The 18,955-nt window shown below is 35.3% G+C and overlaps 1 protein-coding gene across 7 annotated transcripts in view; it reads right to left on the bottom strand.

Annotated features, from left to right (window-relative positions):
- Positions 1–18,955, bottom strand: part of CNTN5 (contactin 5) — a 968,197-nt gene that overhangs the window by 371,179 nt on the left and 578,063 nt on the right. For all 7 annotated transcript variants that reach the window (XM_080376471.1, XM_080376469.1, XM_080376474.1 and 4 more), the window contains one exon: positions 4,589–4,718. In XM_080376471.1, coding sequence (XP_080232597.1) covers positions 4,589–4,646 — 58 coding nt within the window. In that variant the 5' untranslated portion in view covers positions 4,647–4,718. The remainder of the gene's footprint in view (positions 1–4,588; positions 4,719–18,955) is intronic.

The raw sequence follows: 18,955 nt of genomic DNA, 5'->3' as shown, positions 1-18,955 counted from the left end.
TGCAGTATTTCAGGATGGGCAGTAGAAGGGTTAAGTGTGTTCTGACTTTTACCTTTTACTTGGAAGACTGAGACAAAGTCCCCAGGCACTGGTACTTATCTAGAGCTCTTTCTCTGGGTTTTTATGTTCAGCTATCAAAGGTGACAAAGTTGCATGGGTTTTGCTATAATGTCATCAGTGCATGGCTGGAGGGCAGGGGAAAGGTGGGTAATTGTGTAGTCTTATCAATGATAAACACTGGTCATTCATGTGTTCATCATTAATTTGGCAGAGAAGCAACTTTTCATATACTGCTTGCCCTGATGTAGGAAGGACATTGTCCAAAACGAGGAGGGATAAAAGCGAGAAATAGTCCTGGAGCTCAGAGTGGCATGCATATTTTATGCAGTTTGGTTAATGAGTTTATGAACCTTAGGCTATGAATTCTAATCCTGGCAATGTCTGCTGGAATTCTGAAAGTCACATATTGAGCAGGCTCGGGATGCATTTTGGAAGCTAGTAACTGCAGATGATAGAGATAATTCCTAAAAGGCTCCAAGTAGCCAGGTGGAGAGGGATGGACATAATAAAAGATGGGAAGCACCCCAGATTGCTGCCAGCTGTAGGTCAAAACTAGACAGGACAGTTGTGTTTGTTCCACATATGCTCTCTTTACTTCAAAGCATTTTTTTGTAAGTGCCCCTTCATATCATATTCTAGCAAGCAACTGCTCAGAAAAAGTCATGCTGGTTTTAATTTTGAGCACCATACTGAGGAATACAGAGAAAAAAATCACTATTGAGGAAGTCTTTGCTTAATAGGAAGAATGTTTTATGTGAAAAGAAATGAACGCTACATAGAGATGAGGTTTAAGGACAAGTGTTTACCCACTTGGTGCTATGAGCAGTGACCACTGGGTCTCAGAGGTACTGCCTCTATCTTTAGAAGCCTTGCTACTTTCATTATACATATAATTTTATTGATGCCATGAATTATAAAGTCTTACAGAGAAAATTAGTCTCTCTTTGACCCAATTAACATGCAGCAGGTAATAACATGGAAGAAGTAGATAAATGGGCAGGGGAACACAAAGGCATAAGGGATATACTTTAGATTAAAACAGAATCAGAACTCTATAAATGTCATTCACTCTGTTATGTAATCTTTACCATCTATTTAAATTTTGAAACATCTTATCACAGGAAGCAATAATTATTAAAAAGAATGACAGGAACCCTACTCTCAAGCTGGCTTTTGTCAAGTGTCTTACATCTGCAAATAAAAGCCACAGTCTTACTTTTTTATTAACCATGAGCTGATAATCTGATGTGATTTTGTTCTGTTTTAAAAATATTTCTCCTCATCTTGAAACACAAAGAGACAGATGTGTTTGTCTCACTCCAAGGTTAGGGAGTGCTGTTTGAAAACAATGCCTTTCTGCAGTATTCAATTCCAGCTTTCTGAGAAATCAGTGCAAGTAAAACTTAGCAACTCTAAACAAAGAAAAGAATCTCTGCTTAGCTGGTACTATTGTGAACCAAAAATAAACAGCCTTTACTAGACATATAAAAGCAGATTGCAAAGTGAGTATGGGGAACCAGGACAGTAAACATCCTATTGTATGTAGGACAGTCCAGCCCAAATTATAAGGTCATGATTATGCATGAGGAACACACAGGTGAACAAATAAACTAGAAGACAAAATTGTTATGCTGTACCCTGTAACATTCTATGGTTTTTCACTGAAAAATCACAATTACACCTGTAAAAATGCCTTGAACACATAATTTGTAATTATATTTATATATATAAGCTCTCAAGGAAGTTAAAAATTGTCAACAGACTAAATTATGATGAACTTCATTTAAATTTAAACTGGCCACCTCTGAACTCACTTCAGGGATTATTGTAACTGAATCAGATATGAAAGGCTTCTCTGAATTTCAGATAACAATTTCTCCTTGGTAACCTGTTCAATTACAGCCTGAGGTTTTGCTTTACAGGAAAGCCACATAGGAAGAAGGGGGGGAAAAATGAAAGTATTTTTTCCAGCCTGTCACTTCAGAAGTGAGGCAGATCCTAGGTCTAAAATGACAGCTTAATTCTTCCTCAACTCCAGTTTGGCTTAAAGGGCAACAATATGCCATAAGGAAAGAAGGAACATATTATCAACCTTGAGACCTTCTTTCTGTCTCTTAATTATCAATATTTCATAAATGTAAAGTTTATGAGAATCTGAGTGTGTAACTGTGATCCTAGCCCAAGACTACTTTTTGCTTACTTGAGACGTGATTCAGTCCTCAATCTTGTATTCTGAAAATAATACATTCTTCTCCACCCAAAAATTATTTTCCACCTAGCTTAAGCACAATTGCATACACTCATGCATAAATAAAAGCCAAAATACCAGGGTCAGCTTTAAAACAAAAATGATATAAAAATAGTTGACCCAAACGAGAGAGGTCATTATTCTGTTCTTGGATGATTTCTCTCACCACTGTAAAATCAATACAATAGTGTAGTACCCTCCTCCAAACACTGGCTGCTGCTAAGAGTGATCCCATGATCTGATGATTTAATGGATAAGTACTGAATTCTAACACAGCCCAAAACAACAGGAATTGAATGATCTTTATCTTACAGAAGCAGCATCAATATCTATTGCTTTATCATTAAGAACAGGGCGTTCAGGCATCTAACTTACCAGGCTACCTTGAATTGTGTCAGCTGTAGGAACTATTTGTAGTTGTAAACGTGCTCTAGTGAGTGCTGTAATATAAAAGCACCCCTAACACAGAATGATGTAACCAAATGTGAAAGGTATGGAGACAGGAAGTTACCAGTTACACGGACAATCTAATCAAAAAAACTTTGAACTCAGTTTTGTTACCTTTGGTTAATTTTGGTCTTATAAAATTAAATTTTCTAATAAATTATTATTATTAATGAAATCATTACGAAATTATCTTTGAGTATGAGAAAAATGTATGTGTTATCACATTATATTCAACAACATGTGGAAATAAGTACTAAAGTTAAAAATAATTTCTTAAAGGAGTCTAAATCTATTCCAGTATAGGGAATAAACCCTTAAAAATCCTAAAGGATCACAAATAAAAATGAAATGTGAAAAGAGAAATGCTTTAGAAACCATCAGATATAAGTAGCAAATTAACAGACAGGAGAAATAGTCACTTAATTTTAAACATGATGCTGAATGACTGGCAAGAGTCTTCAGGGTATTATGCTACTTAAATAAATACTTCTGTAAATACTGACTTTCAGTTTAAATTCCAAAGTGGTTAGGTATTTTAATGCTATATTATATATATACCATTTACAGATATTCTGTTTAACAGCTGTTGAGGGTAAAGAGATTTTCACTATGTGAAACTAACTTCAGGCTGAGTACATCAATTTCACTGTGTAATACCTTCTGCAAGATGCTGATTTTTAACACTTAAAGTTTGCAAAGCAGAAGATATAATTCTTAAGAAGAAATTCTAGATTTGAATTTCTGAAATGCTTCTGAATTTTGCATCAAAGTACTTGGAAATTGTAACAATAAAAATATAATTTTCAACTTTAAAAAATTAAAATTATATTAATAAATGGTGGTTGTAAGACACTACCACTAGAAACACCAAAATACAAAAGTTACCAGTATTGATAATGTGCCTGACAATACAAGACAAAAAAGAAAAATATTCCCTGTCCCAAGTAATGGACTTAAATAAAATAAAATAATGAAGCTACATGAGGAAAAGCAGTTTAGATCAGACTGTTTCATGTATGCATCTAAAGCGTGTACACTGATATCCACAGGCACTTTCCTTTATTAAATTCCTGTGTCCAATATCACAGTACTATAACAAATTAAAGTATTTTATTTCATTTACTTTTATTAAATTTAAACTTGCAAAGCCAAAACTCTTTTGGAAGAATTTGAGAAAAGAGTAGCTTTGAACTGTTGAGAGGCAGTACAAGGAGAAGCATTAAGAAAATGGTGGGGCCAAAAAAGATCAGTTAGAGGCAATAAGCTATCAAATTACAAAAATTCTCATGTGAGAAGCCTAAATGATTATTGATTAACTTATTTTATTACTTGCAACGGTAAAGACAACTAAGCTAATGCCAAGAGAAAAACCTGCAAAAGAAACACACTTACTACACGGAAAAAATCATTATGATCAACAAAACATAGACTGAATTAACAAAAAACACAGCAACCTAATAACTAGTTTCAAAATACAGAACATGATCCCAGAGTGAAATATTTTGCAGCAGTTAGTCTTGAGGAAAGTACTGTGCTAATAAATAATTTTCCATTTTTTCCCTTTTTTTAATAATATAATTGTCATTGTCTTTTCAAATGACATACATAGCTGTCATCTCTTCTAAACGTTATTCAGATTTATGTACAAATTAAAAGCATAGGGGACAGTACTGGTAAATCTCTCAATCTAAATTTTTACAATTTCACCACTCAGGCAAATAATTTTAATAATGATGTTGATCTTCCCTGGCATGCTTTTACCTCTTCCTTTTTCTGTTTGCAGTTAAGACCCTTGAAACAATAAGCAATTTTCTTGGTTTTGTTTTGATTTACCTGAAAGACAGCCAGTGAGTGACAGAAACAGAAACAGTTTCCATGACAACCACATCATTGGTTGCAAAGGTCTTCAGTCCCTCTTTGTGCAGTTGTTAACAGCGTTGATGTTTCTTCATTAAAGCTTAGCCTAGTGAAACAAAGAAAAATTTCTGTTAGGAAAATTAAAAATATCTTGCAATAGTATAATAGACAATTCAAAAGCCAGAGCTGGTCCTAATGCAATTAGAAGTCTAGTTCCAAAGTACTCTGTATGCACAGGGGCAGGTGGCCTGACACATACTCAGAGGGATCTTGTTCCAGTAGTAGTTACCTGTGTTAACAGCTAAAGTGTCTGTGGCAGTGCTTTGGATAAATATATATGGATATCACCCTAAAAGCTATATGTGTACTGAAGCTCTGAATTTCCAAAAAGCCAGACTTAGAAGATAGTACACAAATCTTTCACAGCAAACATATTCAAAGCATATAGCTTAGCATATGTTCTTCTTTTCTTGAAAGCTGTATGTTGATATTTGGTATAAAGCATTTTAGAAAGCCAGAATAAAATAATATTTGCTTTAGGAAAATTCAGGCATTTTTACTACTTGCAAGTTGGGTTGAAATAGATTCCAGTTCCTTCCATTTTACTCGTTGTGTAAAGAATCTATCAATGCATTTGAAACAACCAGCATTTATACAGCACAGATTGATTATTCATACTTACCTCTTATGACTCCTCAGATTTGTGTTTCCTGTCTGTCCTATGACTCATACATACATCTTGGCACACTACATCCTTCATCACACTGTTCTTAGCTATTGCTTTAGCAATATCAGCAACTTTAACACACTGAAACTTGGAGATTTTGTGTTCAAATGACTGAAAACTCAGTCCAAGATACAAGAAGTTTCAGCTGGTTGTGTATGGACATGAGTGTACTTCTACTCTTTGACTTGAAAAACATCAGACTGCAAACATAAAGCTTATTTCCTACACTTTATTAATTGTATCTGCTTAGGAAGCCTTTGAGATCCTCCTCTTGGAGTTGAAGGAATCTTCAGCCCCTAGGGGCTGTGATCTACAACTACAAGAGCAATCTCACAGGACAGAACAATGAGACAAAAGAATTTGCTTTGCTCCCCTATCAAACCCCCTTTGGGCATAATATGACTCCTTCAGATTATAATAATTTTAATTACATGCCACAGTTGCTGTTTCAGGGGTCCTGCCCTGTATGCTAGAATACTCACAATGTAAGAGCAGAAACAAAGCTCAATATTGTAGCCCCCCAAAAGTAAAAATAAAACTTCATAATATATGAGTTGATTCCTGCTGGATTATTCTGTTTCAACTGCTCTCTGAGCATCTCTAGTTGTAACGTATTTTGACAGTCTTTCCCTCATATATAGGGACAAACATCTATGCATACACATGTAGAGAGACACACACACTGAGCATAAGAAGACAGCATCTGTTTAGGTCGCAGGTAGTTATTCTTGCAACAGTCTAAAGGTGTAACTTGTCAGCTCTCATTTATACAGCACAGCATGTACAGTTTTCAACACAAATAAAAAATCCCATTTAGGATTGTACTTCCTTCCAGGTAACCTTAATATCGGGTGTACACATTAATATAACCATCTCTGAAAGAGAATATAATAATCTGGTAGTCAAATGACTTTGCACATAGTGCCTGTAGCTCATCTAAACCTCCACAGGAAACTTCCTCAATTAATTATTAATGTCAGCTGCCTTTGGTTTTCACTTCAGTGATAATCTTCTTTTCAGTCACTGTGTTCCTTTGGTTAGTGAATTATCTCATTCAGCATTCTTTGCTGGCCAGGCCTTTGGGAAATAAGTATTTTCATTAATATTTAATTTTTTTTTTCCCTTATGGACATATCTGTTAAAAAGGGTAAAGCACAGCTTTCCCCTCCCCTTGCCAACTTTATTACTCTTTCATCTTCCTCATCCTCACTTCCCTTCAGCTTCTTTTATAATGGTGCAACACAGAAATTATGTTAACTTGGTGATATCTCTGTTGCATAAACAGGGAAAAATATAACAAAACTTCCAGCATTAAAGTTTGAGATTGTTGTTGTTGTTAGTAGTATTAGGTATTAGTGTCTATTGTATCAAACTGTTAAAAAATAATACTAAAGGTTGTGATTGGTTGAGCAGAAACGGAATGCCAAGCAAAGGGACCATCAAAATAAAAGATGCAGTTATACACATTGCTCTTTGCATTCTTGAAACATGATGATTTTAACTCTCAGGAAAAGGATATATATGTAATGAAAGTTTCAGTAAAGACAGCAGTTATGTCAACTTGTGCCAGATAAGAAGCCTATAGCTAAATAGCTGTAACAACTTTTTACATGACACTTAACTGTGACCTACATAACCTGACCCTATCAATGTAAAACCAACTTCAGTCCTGTTACACCGGCATATTAAAATGTAAAAGCAGAGCACAATGACAGGGAGATGCTCTGAATTAAGTCATGAATGTTGGACACTGACCTTCCTGTTAGGATATTTGTTGTATAAATACATTGGCTTATCTCAGTAGGTGAATTACTAGCAAAACAACCAAGGGGAAAATATGTCACTGCGTAACTTTTACAAGATATACGTAGAAATCTTGATTATTATCATAATAATGAAAGGATCTTGCACCTTCACTTATTTTTTTCTATATTTCTTGTTTCTTCAGGGATACTTGGAAAACACTTTCCTGGACATATGGACAAATGTAGTACACAGCAACATGGTAGTGCCATCATACATCTAAGAATTGAGGTGTACAGTTCATGCAGTCTAACAAAGACATTGATATTGCATATATGGGGCTACCACATGGCATGTGGGACAATCCCAAAGGTGCTCTCTAGGAAATAATACAGGTAAGAGTATGAAAATGCTATATTTAAGAAATATAGGCATATAGTCTAATTTCTGATCTAGATTTAATGAAGGGATGTACTCCTGGTTTTACTGTCAATGGCTGTCATCTGATATTTGCAATGACTTTTATAGAGTCTTGGGTGATGGAAGAATTCCTTTATGCTTATAGCAAAAAGACCAAAGCTGCCATAAATCCATCAAGAAAAGCACCTTCTTTCTTACAGAAGAAAAAAAAAAAAAAAAAAGAGAGAGAGAGAGAGAGAGAGAAAGGAGAGATTGCTTTAGAAACAGTTAATTAATACTTTCTTACGTCTTGTAAGAAAGTTCCTAACACTGGCTTATTCTTGAAGTAGCTTAAGGGCATACATACAAGCAGTATTCAGTTGTTCTTGGTTTGAAAATCTTCCTAATTTTCTGGATTATTTTTTTTTTGCCCAGCTCTGATTATCTCCATCCCAGAATGAGGAAACTTTTAAAACAAGCAATTACATTTTAATCCTAAGAATATAGGACAGAATATACAGTCACTTACCAATGGAAAAGAATATAGCTGAAGATGCTGCTCAAAAAGACTTCAGAATCATTTCAGCCGAAAAGTATCAATTCTTTATTTCCCCAGATATAAATTTTGACCTCACAAAAATCCAACTGGTTTCTTTGGAACAGTTTGTTGGCTTCACTGGTAATTCAGTGCAAGAAAAGAAAATGAAGTTTTCCAGAATGTAATATGTTCTACAGATTTCTTTGGCATAATAGCATGATTTGACAGAGCTCTGTAGTCTAACTTTGGAACATAAGGATGGAGTGTTTACCATTTGTTGAGGTTATTTCCTGGCCTGTTCTTATTCTTTCTTCACAAAATATGCAGATTCTGTAAGGTGGGTTTTTTTTTTCTTTTATAATACTGAAGATATGAATTTTGCCTGATGGCAATTTGTAAAACACAGTGATCTAAAATAAATTTTGTGTATATAACACACAGCAAACAATTTATCTAACAAATTTAACTTATTTTTCTGCACAAAGGATTAGTAGATATGGTTTTCAGTTTCCATACAGTACTATCCATAGTCCTTTGTTTTCCACAAAATTTCTGCCAAATTGTTTTGCAATTTGTTTTAAATCTTTGTGCTGATTGTAGACAATTATCAAAACATTCAGCACTCAGTATGTTTTACTGAACTGTTTTGGCTAGTAGTGACAGCGTGGATACTTTCTTATGGTTCTGACTCCCAAAAGAATTTGTGACTATTTAGAGCATGAGTACTAATGCACTGTTGACAACAGTAATGCACAAGATGTTTGAATCAGATTCAGTAAATCCATGGTGGTAGTAGTAATAGTAGTAGTAGTAGTAGTAGTAGTAATAGTAGTAGTAGTAGTACTAATAATAATAATAATACCTATTATCATTAGGGTTTTTTTCTGGCACTTATGATAAATTTATATGCTACTGCGAAGATTTGTTCTTTCTTTAATTAAAATATTTATGAAGTGAAGCTTTTAGCATAAATACTGTGATACTGATACCAAAGTGCTTTTTCCATTATCACTACCTCATTTCCCTTTTCCATCATATGCATATTTATCAGTACCAATGTGAAAGGGTTGATTACATAAATCCACATCCTCTCTCAAAACAATGCAACAAGGGTCTTTGTCTCTACAGCAACTATACTGCTCAGAGGAAAGTATGTGACTTGTCACCAAAAAAAAAGGTTTTCTCTGTAATATTTCTTTTTCTTATATCAATACACATTAGAGGAAAGCCCAAGTCAATAGCACTTCAAGATATTCAATTTTCCCTTTCCTTTAGCAAAAGGAATGTGCTCACAGGTAATGAAGAAATAACACCAGAGATAAGCAATTCTGATGTTCTGCATGGAGTTGGAAAAGCAAGGACTGAAGAGAGTAAGAAATTGAGCTATTGCCACCTATGTGTCTGAACGGAAAGGAAAAAATAGCATATCCTACAAATAACAGATATACTTACATGGGTTTAGATAGCATTTTTAGGAAATATTTTTCTTCACATTTAGGAAGCGGAGGATGTTGGCCTAAGGACAGCTAAACTGCTAATGAGATTTCTCAAGGTGGCAAACCTATGAAATCAATAAATGCAACGAGCTAAGTATCACTGACTAGGCTTTCTATAAAAGGCTTATTATACTCTTGAAAAAAGACAGAGGTCTAACTGAAGTTCCAGTTTAAAGCACTGAAATAGTCTTCTAATCAACACCGAAGTCTCTGTCCCTCTCTGCACAACCTGTACTTCAATCAGGGCTTGAAAGACATGAATTGAATTGCCGCAGTCACTAGTTCAGCCCATCCTCTTTGCTCTCATGAGCATCAGGCTTGGTAACGCTCTGTCCATGGAGAATTCAAGGCTTTAGAAAAGCAAAGGCTCAGATGTTACAAAGTTCATCAACAGAGATAGCTTGGCTGGAAATTTTTAAAAAGAGCTTGCTTGTTGAGAGTTCTCTGATGATATATTTACATATAAAGTTAACTACTAGACCACGATTATGGCAGATACTGGTTATATGGGTTATAAATAACCTCTGTTGAGTTCATGTTCCTGCTTGCTTTCAATAAAGAATTAATCTCCTCAGTCCAAAGTCTTTTTGACAATACTGTTTACAAAAAGGTTTAAATTTAATAAAAACACACTAAGCTAATATTTGATAAAAGTCATACCATAGACAGTTTTACAATGAAATGTCAGTGGAATTTCTTTTAGGACAATTGAAAGTGAAATGATATTAAGCCAATGTAAACAGCAAGGCATCTTGTAGGATTGATTATTGTTCCAAGGGGAGATCATTTATTTTCAAGTTTTAATAACAGTTCAACTTATTGTAAAGAAAATTTAATAAAGTACAGGTTTTAGCAGTTTTGTAAAACAATTTCTGAGTTATTTTATGAATACTTAATTTACTGCTAAAAATGCTAAAAGTTTGCTCTGCAGTGGGACCTTTCTTTCTCAGGTTCCTCCTAGCAAGCAACTAGGACTTTCAATATCTAAATTAATAATTCATAAGTTTGGGGGTGGAGGTGGGGGTATTCATGTTGTTAATATATTTTTCAAAGATACAAGTCAAGTTCTAGGAAGAAGCATAAAATGCTACTTTACTAAAAAAGCTAATTGGCTATTTCTGAAAATCGTATCAATCACAGTTTCTGTACTGGTGAATGAATATCTGAACTACTGCTCTGTAAAACAAAACAAAATATTTGATTGCAAATGCAATCTGTGACTCCAAGAGGTTCTGAATTATTCAGAGGAACTAAACCTGTTTTGAAAACCCTGCACAGTACCCATAGAAAAAGAAACTAATGTTGTATTAAACATTGATTATTTTCTAGTATTTTAAAATATTTTCATGTACATATCTATAAAAAGACTTTTTGGGCAGCAAGTTGCTCATGAGCCAGCAGTGTGCCTGTGTGGCCAAGAAGGCCAATGGGATCATGGGGTGCATCAGCAGGAGCATGGCCAGCAGGTCAAGGGAGGTGATCCTTACCCTCTGCTTTGCCCTGGTGAGGCTGCATCTGAAGTTCTGTGTCCAGTTCTGGGCTCCCCAGTTCCAGAGAGACAGGGAACTACTGGAGAGGGTCCAGCAGAAGGTTACAAAGATGATGAGAGGACAGGATCATCTCCCTTTTGAGGAAAGGCTGAGAGAGCTGGGGCTGTTCAGCCTGGAGAAGATAAGACTGAGAGGGGATCTTATTCATGTCTGAAAATACCTTAAAAGCAAGTGTCAGGAGGATGGGGCCAGGCTCTTGTCAGTGATGCCCAGTGACAGGACAAGGGGCAATGGGCACAAACTGCAACACAGGAGGTTCCACCTGAATATGAGGAAGAATATCTTTACTTTGAGTGTGACAGAGCCCTGGAACAGGCTTCCCAGAGAGGCTGTGAAGTCTCCTTCTCTGGAGACATTCAAAACCCACCTGGACACCATCCTGTGCAACCTGCTTTCACAGGAGTTTGGACTAGGTGATCTCCAGAGGTCCCTTCCAACCCTGACCATCCTGTGATTCTATAAACTTAAGATGCAGAATGTCTCCCTTTCCAACACAAGCATGCCAAAACATGGATGAATGCAACAAAATAAAATCTCAGCCAATTGACTCAGCTTTTTCATTGTGCTTAATATTATTTTTTTATCAAATCAACCATTAATAATAATAGTGTACATTAAACAACTCATTTGATGAAGAAGCCTCATTTAATGCTGAATTATTTCAGAGACCATTCAATCTTATTTGTTAGAGGAGCTAGATCCTTTTTGGGATTCTTACTGCAAATCAGACGTAAAATGTCATCAGCATGCTCAGGAGAAGGAGAAGATGGCAGAAATAGTTCTCAGCTTCTCTAAACTACCAATAGTGAGGTGCTGCTATTTGAGTACATTTACTTGAATATAGCTTGAAAAAATTAGGGTCCCCCGCAGGCAAGTCAAGTGACTCAGGCCTTTAGGTACCAGTTGCTCAGAAGGGGTACAGCCATGGACTCCTGCACCACTCCCATGCAGATGCAGCATGCTGGTCCCTCTGTTAGGCCTGGATATGTTTTCAGGTGAATAAATACCTATTTGTTGAGGCCTTCTAAGAAGGAAAGCAGTGGAATTAGTTTTGGGGTTTTTTCCCTATCCATTTGTCGAACAGACAGAGTTTCTAAAATTCATCTCACATTTCAGAGAACAAGCAGCTGCTGGGGACGAAGCAGTTCAAAAAGCGTTGCTGCTCCTGCTTAGGTACGTGAATGGGCACTGCAACATGGATTGACCTCACCAACATGTTTTTTTGATTTTTTTAAACTGAACTGGAAGTACAATAGTTTTTCTCACAGCTACCGCAGTTAAGCTCTCGGGTTTCTTGTATGAACTGTATGAACAGTTACTTCTTAAAGTCCCATAAGCACTTATTGACGCTCCCCTGAAATTTTTTGTAGTTGTGTCAATATTAATCACATGTAAGCAATAGGAAATAAAGAGGAAAATTATGTATAATTTGACACTGGAAATTAGGTATATAAGCTCTCTTGTTAGTAAATGAAGAAAAATAGACAACCTGAAGGAAAATTCATTGGAGTGAGGTAAACAAGCTTATGGTTTTTTGCTAACTGTGAGGAACCTGATTGCAGCAGAAGCCTAGACAGCTACCCCAAATTATTCAATTAACTCTCAAACGGCTAAAACTGAGTAATAGCAGTCTTCACTTCTTTGATCAAGCCTGTATGAAAGTTTCTACAATATGCAAAAAACTGAACCAGTTATTTCACTTCTATTCCAGTCATCTTGCAATAAAATCACACTTGCTTCATGATGGACATTCCTTGGTATTTTAATTATTCAGGAAATATATTCAAGTACTTTTATTAAGTCCTACAGTTGCCCTCAGAGAACCTGAGAAGTTCAGGGGGGAACAGTTATAGTATTGTGGGTCATGTTATTGACATGCCCTCAACCTGCATTGTTTGTATTAGACTTGATATATTTGCAACCAAATATTGCAGGGAAATGGTATATTCTTATGCTGTTCTTTTCAGCCCTCTTCCAAATTCAGCCCAAATTCCTCTGGGAGATCATAAGATGTGCCAGAGTAATCACATCTGGAATTTTTTTTGCTCAGCTAAGCAGGGGGATTAAGGACAATGATAGGACCAGCATGACATTGCTGCTGTTTTGTATCTCCGATGTACTCATTAGATCGACCTCCAACATGTAAGAGGAGCAGCTCATCTTGGCCTCACTTCTGCAGCAATCAGCTAGTGCTACAAGGGAAGATGACTGCAAATAAATAAATATCTTTGACCGCCACTTGCATCTGGTATTGTATCAGCCAGTATGAATAAGCATACCTTAAGCCTTCCACTTAATGCAACCGCCAGACTAACGGTATTATGTGTTTTTTTAACACAAACCAGCATCACCACTCAGCTCTCTACAAGGATATAAACCCCTGTAGATTGTGTGTAAATCATACTCTGAAGTAGTGGCCACAATCTCTCTGTGGATATGTAAATTCCATTCATTTCTGTGCTCACTTCCAGACAAATCAGCTCTGGCATAACAGGGTGTATGTGCACCATGGTGTTCAATACTACATATGAAAAGGATCAATACATTTTCTGTGCCTAAGATGTGAGATCTCTTTTACTTTATAAAGCAGGTGCAGGACAGTCTCCCAAAAGTGTGTTAAGGAAAAGTAAGATCCTTCAACACCCTCCTTACCTTCTGCATATAGGCCTTGCATGGTGCTGTCAGCCTGTAAGGATGTTCATACAAAAAGGATGTGGGCTACGTGCAGTGAGTGGAGGGGACCATTTCATGCATAGAGAGGATGGGAGTTACCTAGAGAGGTTTGTGTAAAAAGACTGTGTGTGAATGATCCATCAGTGTGTATATACTACAAGTCTGCCTCAGTGACAATCCACAGATTAGAAAAATGACAGTACCATATAGAAAGCTTGTCTTCACATCTCATTTGTGAGGTCTGGGTTAATACCTGTGTTAGCTACTGGGGCAGATTTCATATTAGTTCAGCCCTAAGGTTTAGGTAACGAGACCAGTTTTAGTCAATTGTTTTGCTTTAACATAATATATAATAAAATTTATACAAGATTTTAGCTAAAAAGTTCTATCTGATCATAGAATCATAGTATTTTTTGCGTTGGCAAAGGCCTCCAAGATCGACTCCAACTATAAACATAAGACTGCCAAGTTCACCACTAAATCATGTCCCTAAACATCTACATGTCTTTTAAGTGCTCCAGGGATGATGACTCAACCACTTCCCTGTTCTAACCAAAACACTATTCTGCTTTTCAAATATGAGGTGTCTTTCTGTAATTTTTTATCCTGTTATTTGAGAAAGAATAAACCATGTCTTCTCGAGTTGATCTGTATGTACAGACCCCATGACAAGGGTACATCACCATTTTACAAGGATTTTACACAAGCACAAAGGTTTTATTGCTTATGTATTCAGATGAGAGGATTCTCCACAAAAAAAGAAACAAGAAAAAGGATTACATCTTCAATTCAAGACAGGGTAAAAATTTATTAAGGTTAAGAGACACAAATTTCTTTAGACACATTTGGAAACAAGTCTTAACACTGAGCATATTTTTTAAATGTATATTCAATTCAATCTCAAACTATTCAGATTAATAAGAAAAAGTGAATAAAATATTATCTGTTTTATTTAAATGGTTGGACTAGACTATCTTGTAACTAATAGTTGTAACATCTCAGGATAACAAAGAATGTATTTAATATACAGTAAGAAGACCTTATCTTTGGAACTTAGTTGTTAGAGATGTATATAAAGATGTAAAATTTGAAAATGCATCTGTAAAAACAAAATTAGGAGGGAGAAGATACTTAAAACACGCAGTTCTTCTGAAACGGTTATGGTGGTTTAAATGTTAATACTTCTGTTCTTAGCTATTTTCCACTTGAAACACTGCAATATGTTTTTAAACTGCCATACTGAAGGATATTAATGATGCAACAAATTGACTGGTGCTACAGAGACATATCTGTTTTTTTATGAGCATATTTAATTGCACATGTTTCTTAAGTTTCTAATTACAACTAGTACTAAAAGTGTCTAGATGCTTAAGGATGCATTTTTATATTTAAGCATACCTCATTATTATTACTTATATGGCAGACAGTTCACTAAGATATAATGATAGGATATTAAAGTGGATTAGAAATCTCATTATTAAAACACAAGCCTGTCTGAATAGAAAAGAAAAAAATAAAGTACTCTAAATGGAATAAGCACCTCTTCATTTTCTTTAACAAATCTCATTTTATTATGAGCTAAATGTCAGAGACATAAAGATGTAACCGGTGGCATGATCCCATCAAGGTGGTTTGTATCTGTTATTATACTGTATTTAACACTGTATTTCCAAAGATTTTAAATAAAGCCAGTGGACTGTACTAAGGGCTCAAATTTCAGCCAAATGTGTTTTAACCTATCTGGGGGTGGATTGTTTATTTTTAAAGAGTAAGATACAACTGCAGTCAACATCTCTTCCTGTATTTTAACTCAGTATTAGGGCAGACACCAATTATGAAATTGTGCTGTCAGGTTACCCCTCTAAGGGCAGTCACACACTTCAGGTGTTCAGTGGCAAATTGAATTTGACATTTAATTTGAAGCCCGGATACCATAATGTAAAACCTTCTGCAGTATTAGTGATAAAGCAGGAGGGCAGACATCCCGGCTGCCTTTCTTAAATAGCTCTCTCCATATTACCACTGTCTTCATTATTTTCTATGGGGAATTTTTTTCCTGATCTTTAAAGTAAATGTTTAGAATCACAATAGCTCGCAACTAGAGCATTTCAGGTTCCTTTATAGATTCAGATAAATTATCTACTATAAACTTTATACATACATGCTATTTAGACACCCTGTCATTTTTTAGTTTAGAACAATCCATAGACAGCATAGCACTTAGTAGCTGGTGGTGCTGACACTTTCTCATTTGTTTATTCTTTGGAAGATAACTTAATTTTATGTTGCATAAGAAAGTGTGCTAATGGTGGCTGCAAGGCTTTTATTAATTGAAGATTCATTTTTTGCAGAGATTCTGTGTAAGTTGGAAGACCTTTCTTTAATGCACTTCAGGGTAAAGTATTGGAATATAATATTTTCAAGAAGCAGTTAGAGATCCTCCTTGCTTGACAGTATTGACAGATATTAGGGTCAGAAATTAAAAATGTCATAACCTGAAAGTGCAGAGGTTGGTTTTGTATACATGCAAATGGAATTTAGCCAGGATACTGGATTAACCACCACCTTGGAGGTTACCATTACATATCAAAAAACCCACCACCACCACCAACAACAAAAAATTAGGATAGTTCCTTGTCCCTGTAAACTGTCACAATACAACAGCTATGAATTAAGCTGTGAAATGTATAATAGCTCAGAATCAGATCCGGAGGCTCTAGCCATAGAGTACTATATTAATTAACAACAGATACCTGTGTTATTTGATATTCGTACACAAATATTATCCAGACCAAGCAGGATCCTATTTCTATGGAATTACCCAGACCACAGAACACATTCATTTCTAATTCAGCATACTGTTAATTTTGCATAAACTGGCACTATCTGATGTGCATGGAAGTCTGCAAAGACCAAGTTATTTCCCTTTTATTTTTCCTACCATTTCTGTGTTCTGTATCAAGTGGCTGAAGTGGTGTTATTACTATTTTTCTATTTATTTTTGGCACCTTAAAATGGAGTTCACTGTCATGAAGATCAACAGCTTTGGCACCCCCTACAAAGTACTCACATTTCCCTAATAATGCCAAAAAGTTGTCAGAGTTCTGTCAGGAGAACTGGAAGGACATCTCTTGATTTTTTCCTCATTGATTGTTTTTTTTTTTTTTTTTTATTTCTGAAATAGTTTTGTACAGTTTTTGAAATAATTTCTTGAAGTTTTTTTCTGGGGAAAGAATATCCTCCTCAACTAAAAGTCATGAGCCTCTTCTGGTTTCCAGAGAGCAATGTCATTGATTGTGTTGACAGCACTTATTTCCATTGATCTGTCCCAGTTCTTTCCATGTCTATCAGAACTTGTCTTGCAAAAATTTGTCACTTTTCTTTAGCTTGTGAGTTCCAACTGGTTGTAGGTTGTGTTCAATGACAGAGAACATTTTCTTTTTTATTTCTTTTCTCTATTTCCATTCATGAAAGCAGAGAATTTAGAATTTGGAAGCAAGAATACAAACTATATGCAGCTTAAAATTTTCAGCATGGCATTTTCTTTGCTGTGTAAGATGCTTCACTTTGGCAAACTCACATTGTCTATAAAATACAAACTAAGAACAACATTTCAGAAAAATGCAATGAAATATAATGAAGGACACATGTAGTTTTTGCTCTTAATGTGCTGAAATTCTGCTAATGCATCAGGCAAAAGTCAGCCAGTTAAACACAAGCCTGGGGCTACTGGATGTTCTGGTGCATGCTGGACAAGTGCTGGCAAATCCTTTCAATTTCCCAAAGAAGGCTCTATCAGGACAGTGTTTTCAGTCACCTGTTTGACAGGGAGTGAAGTATCAGGCCCATCATTGCACCTGCTTGGCTTTTTTGTGCTTCTGAAAGATATGTGGAATGATGCCTGCTTTTATTAAAAGTTTAGCTATTTTCTTCCAAGAGACAGAAACCCTTCGGCACAGTCCTGATTAGTGGTTATAAGGGAACCAAGGTAAAATTGCTGTAGGAATTGAATGTGCTTCTCACCCCTCCCTGATAATTACTTGGAATCATAAGTATTTTGCAATTCAATTTCTAACACCTACTGCCAAACAAGAATAGCAGGGTGGCACAAGAGTGACACTTATATCCAAAACTGAATGCTGTCTCAGGATGGCTTGTCACCTTCCTGCTCTTCACTAGAGGTTTCATGCAAAGCAGCAGAGGGAGAGAAGCCAAGAGGACACATGGTTATGTAAATAAGCTCTTAAAAATAGTCTGGTAATGCCTTTTGTAAAATATGATGTTATGCTTTCTATTTTTCTTACCCTGAACATTCCTTTAAATTCTAGTTATATTAGTTTATCCATTAAAATTAAAATGACCTATCAGTAAAACTTACTATTGTGACAAGTCCCACCATAAAAATATCCAAGAAACTAGAAAGTGAATATAATCCCTGACATATTCACTTATTTTATGTCTGATTTCCATGTTATGTTGGAATATTTATAAATTATTAACAATAAAAAATGTGATGTAATTAAGTATGCTTATGTAGATTACTACTGAAAATGGAGAGGCAGGTATAGTCCATGCTTTGAACATTGTTTTTATGTGTGATTAGTGAGTGTATCACTTGCAGTCTTTCTATCTGCATTTATGGGACTCTTTGGCCACATAAGGTTACCTATTAAACCACCAAAACTTTATATTAATTAAAGTAATAAAATAAATAAATAAAATAAATAATTAAAACAAATAATTAAATTAATTAATCTGATTTTAAATTAAACTGATTTTATAAATTGAACCAGACTTAAACAAGGACAAAAGGACATTAGAAATATGCTAATTTTCATAGCTAATTATACAGAAAAGCAGTCATGTGTTAGCTTGGCCTAATTCCAGTAAATTGAAAGAGAAAGTCTCTAATTGTAGATCCTTTATTTCAGCACTGAAAGTATATAAGAAAAGATAATTTTGCAGCTAAGGAAAATGCAAAGCTAAAATCACATGAGAGAGTTCAAACCAAATGGGTGGCATCATATCACTATTTAAAATTTTCAGTAAAGAAGACTTTATAATGCCTCCAGTGGAAAAAAAAAAAAATCTTTAATTTGAAAATATTACCACTAGTTTTACCACACCTGTGTTTACATCTTGTTAATATTTCAGAAAATTTCGATCATGGAATTATAATTACAAAGAATTTCAGTTTCTACTATACTCTTAGATGTG

This window comes from Falco punctatus, assembly GCF_963210335.1.
Source record: "Falco punctatus genome assembly, chromosome: 2".
In the NCBI taxonomy this organism is placed as follows: Eukaryota; Metazoa; Chordata; class Aves; order Falconiformes; family Falconidae; genus Falco; species Falco punctatus.
Note: the sequence above shows the minus strand (reverse complement) of the source record. Positions and strands in the feature narration are given on the sequence as shown.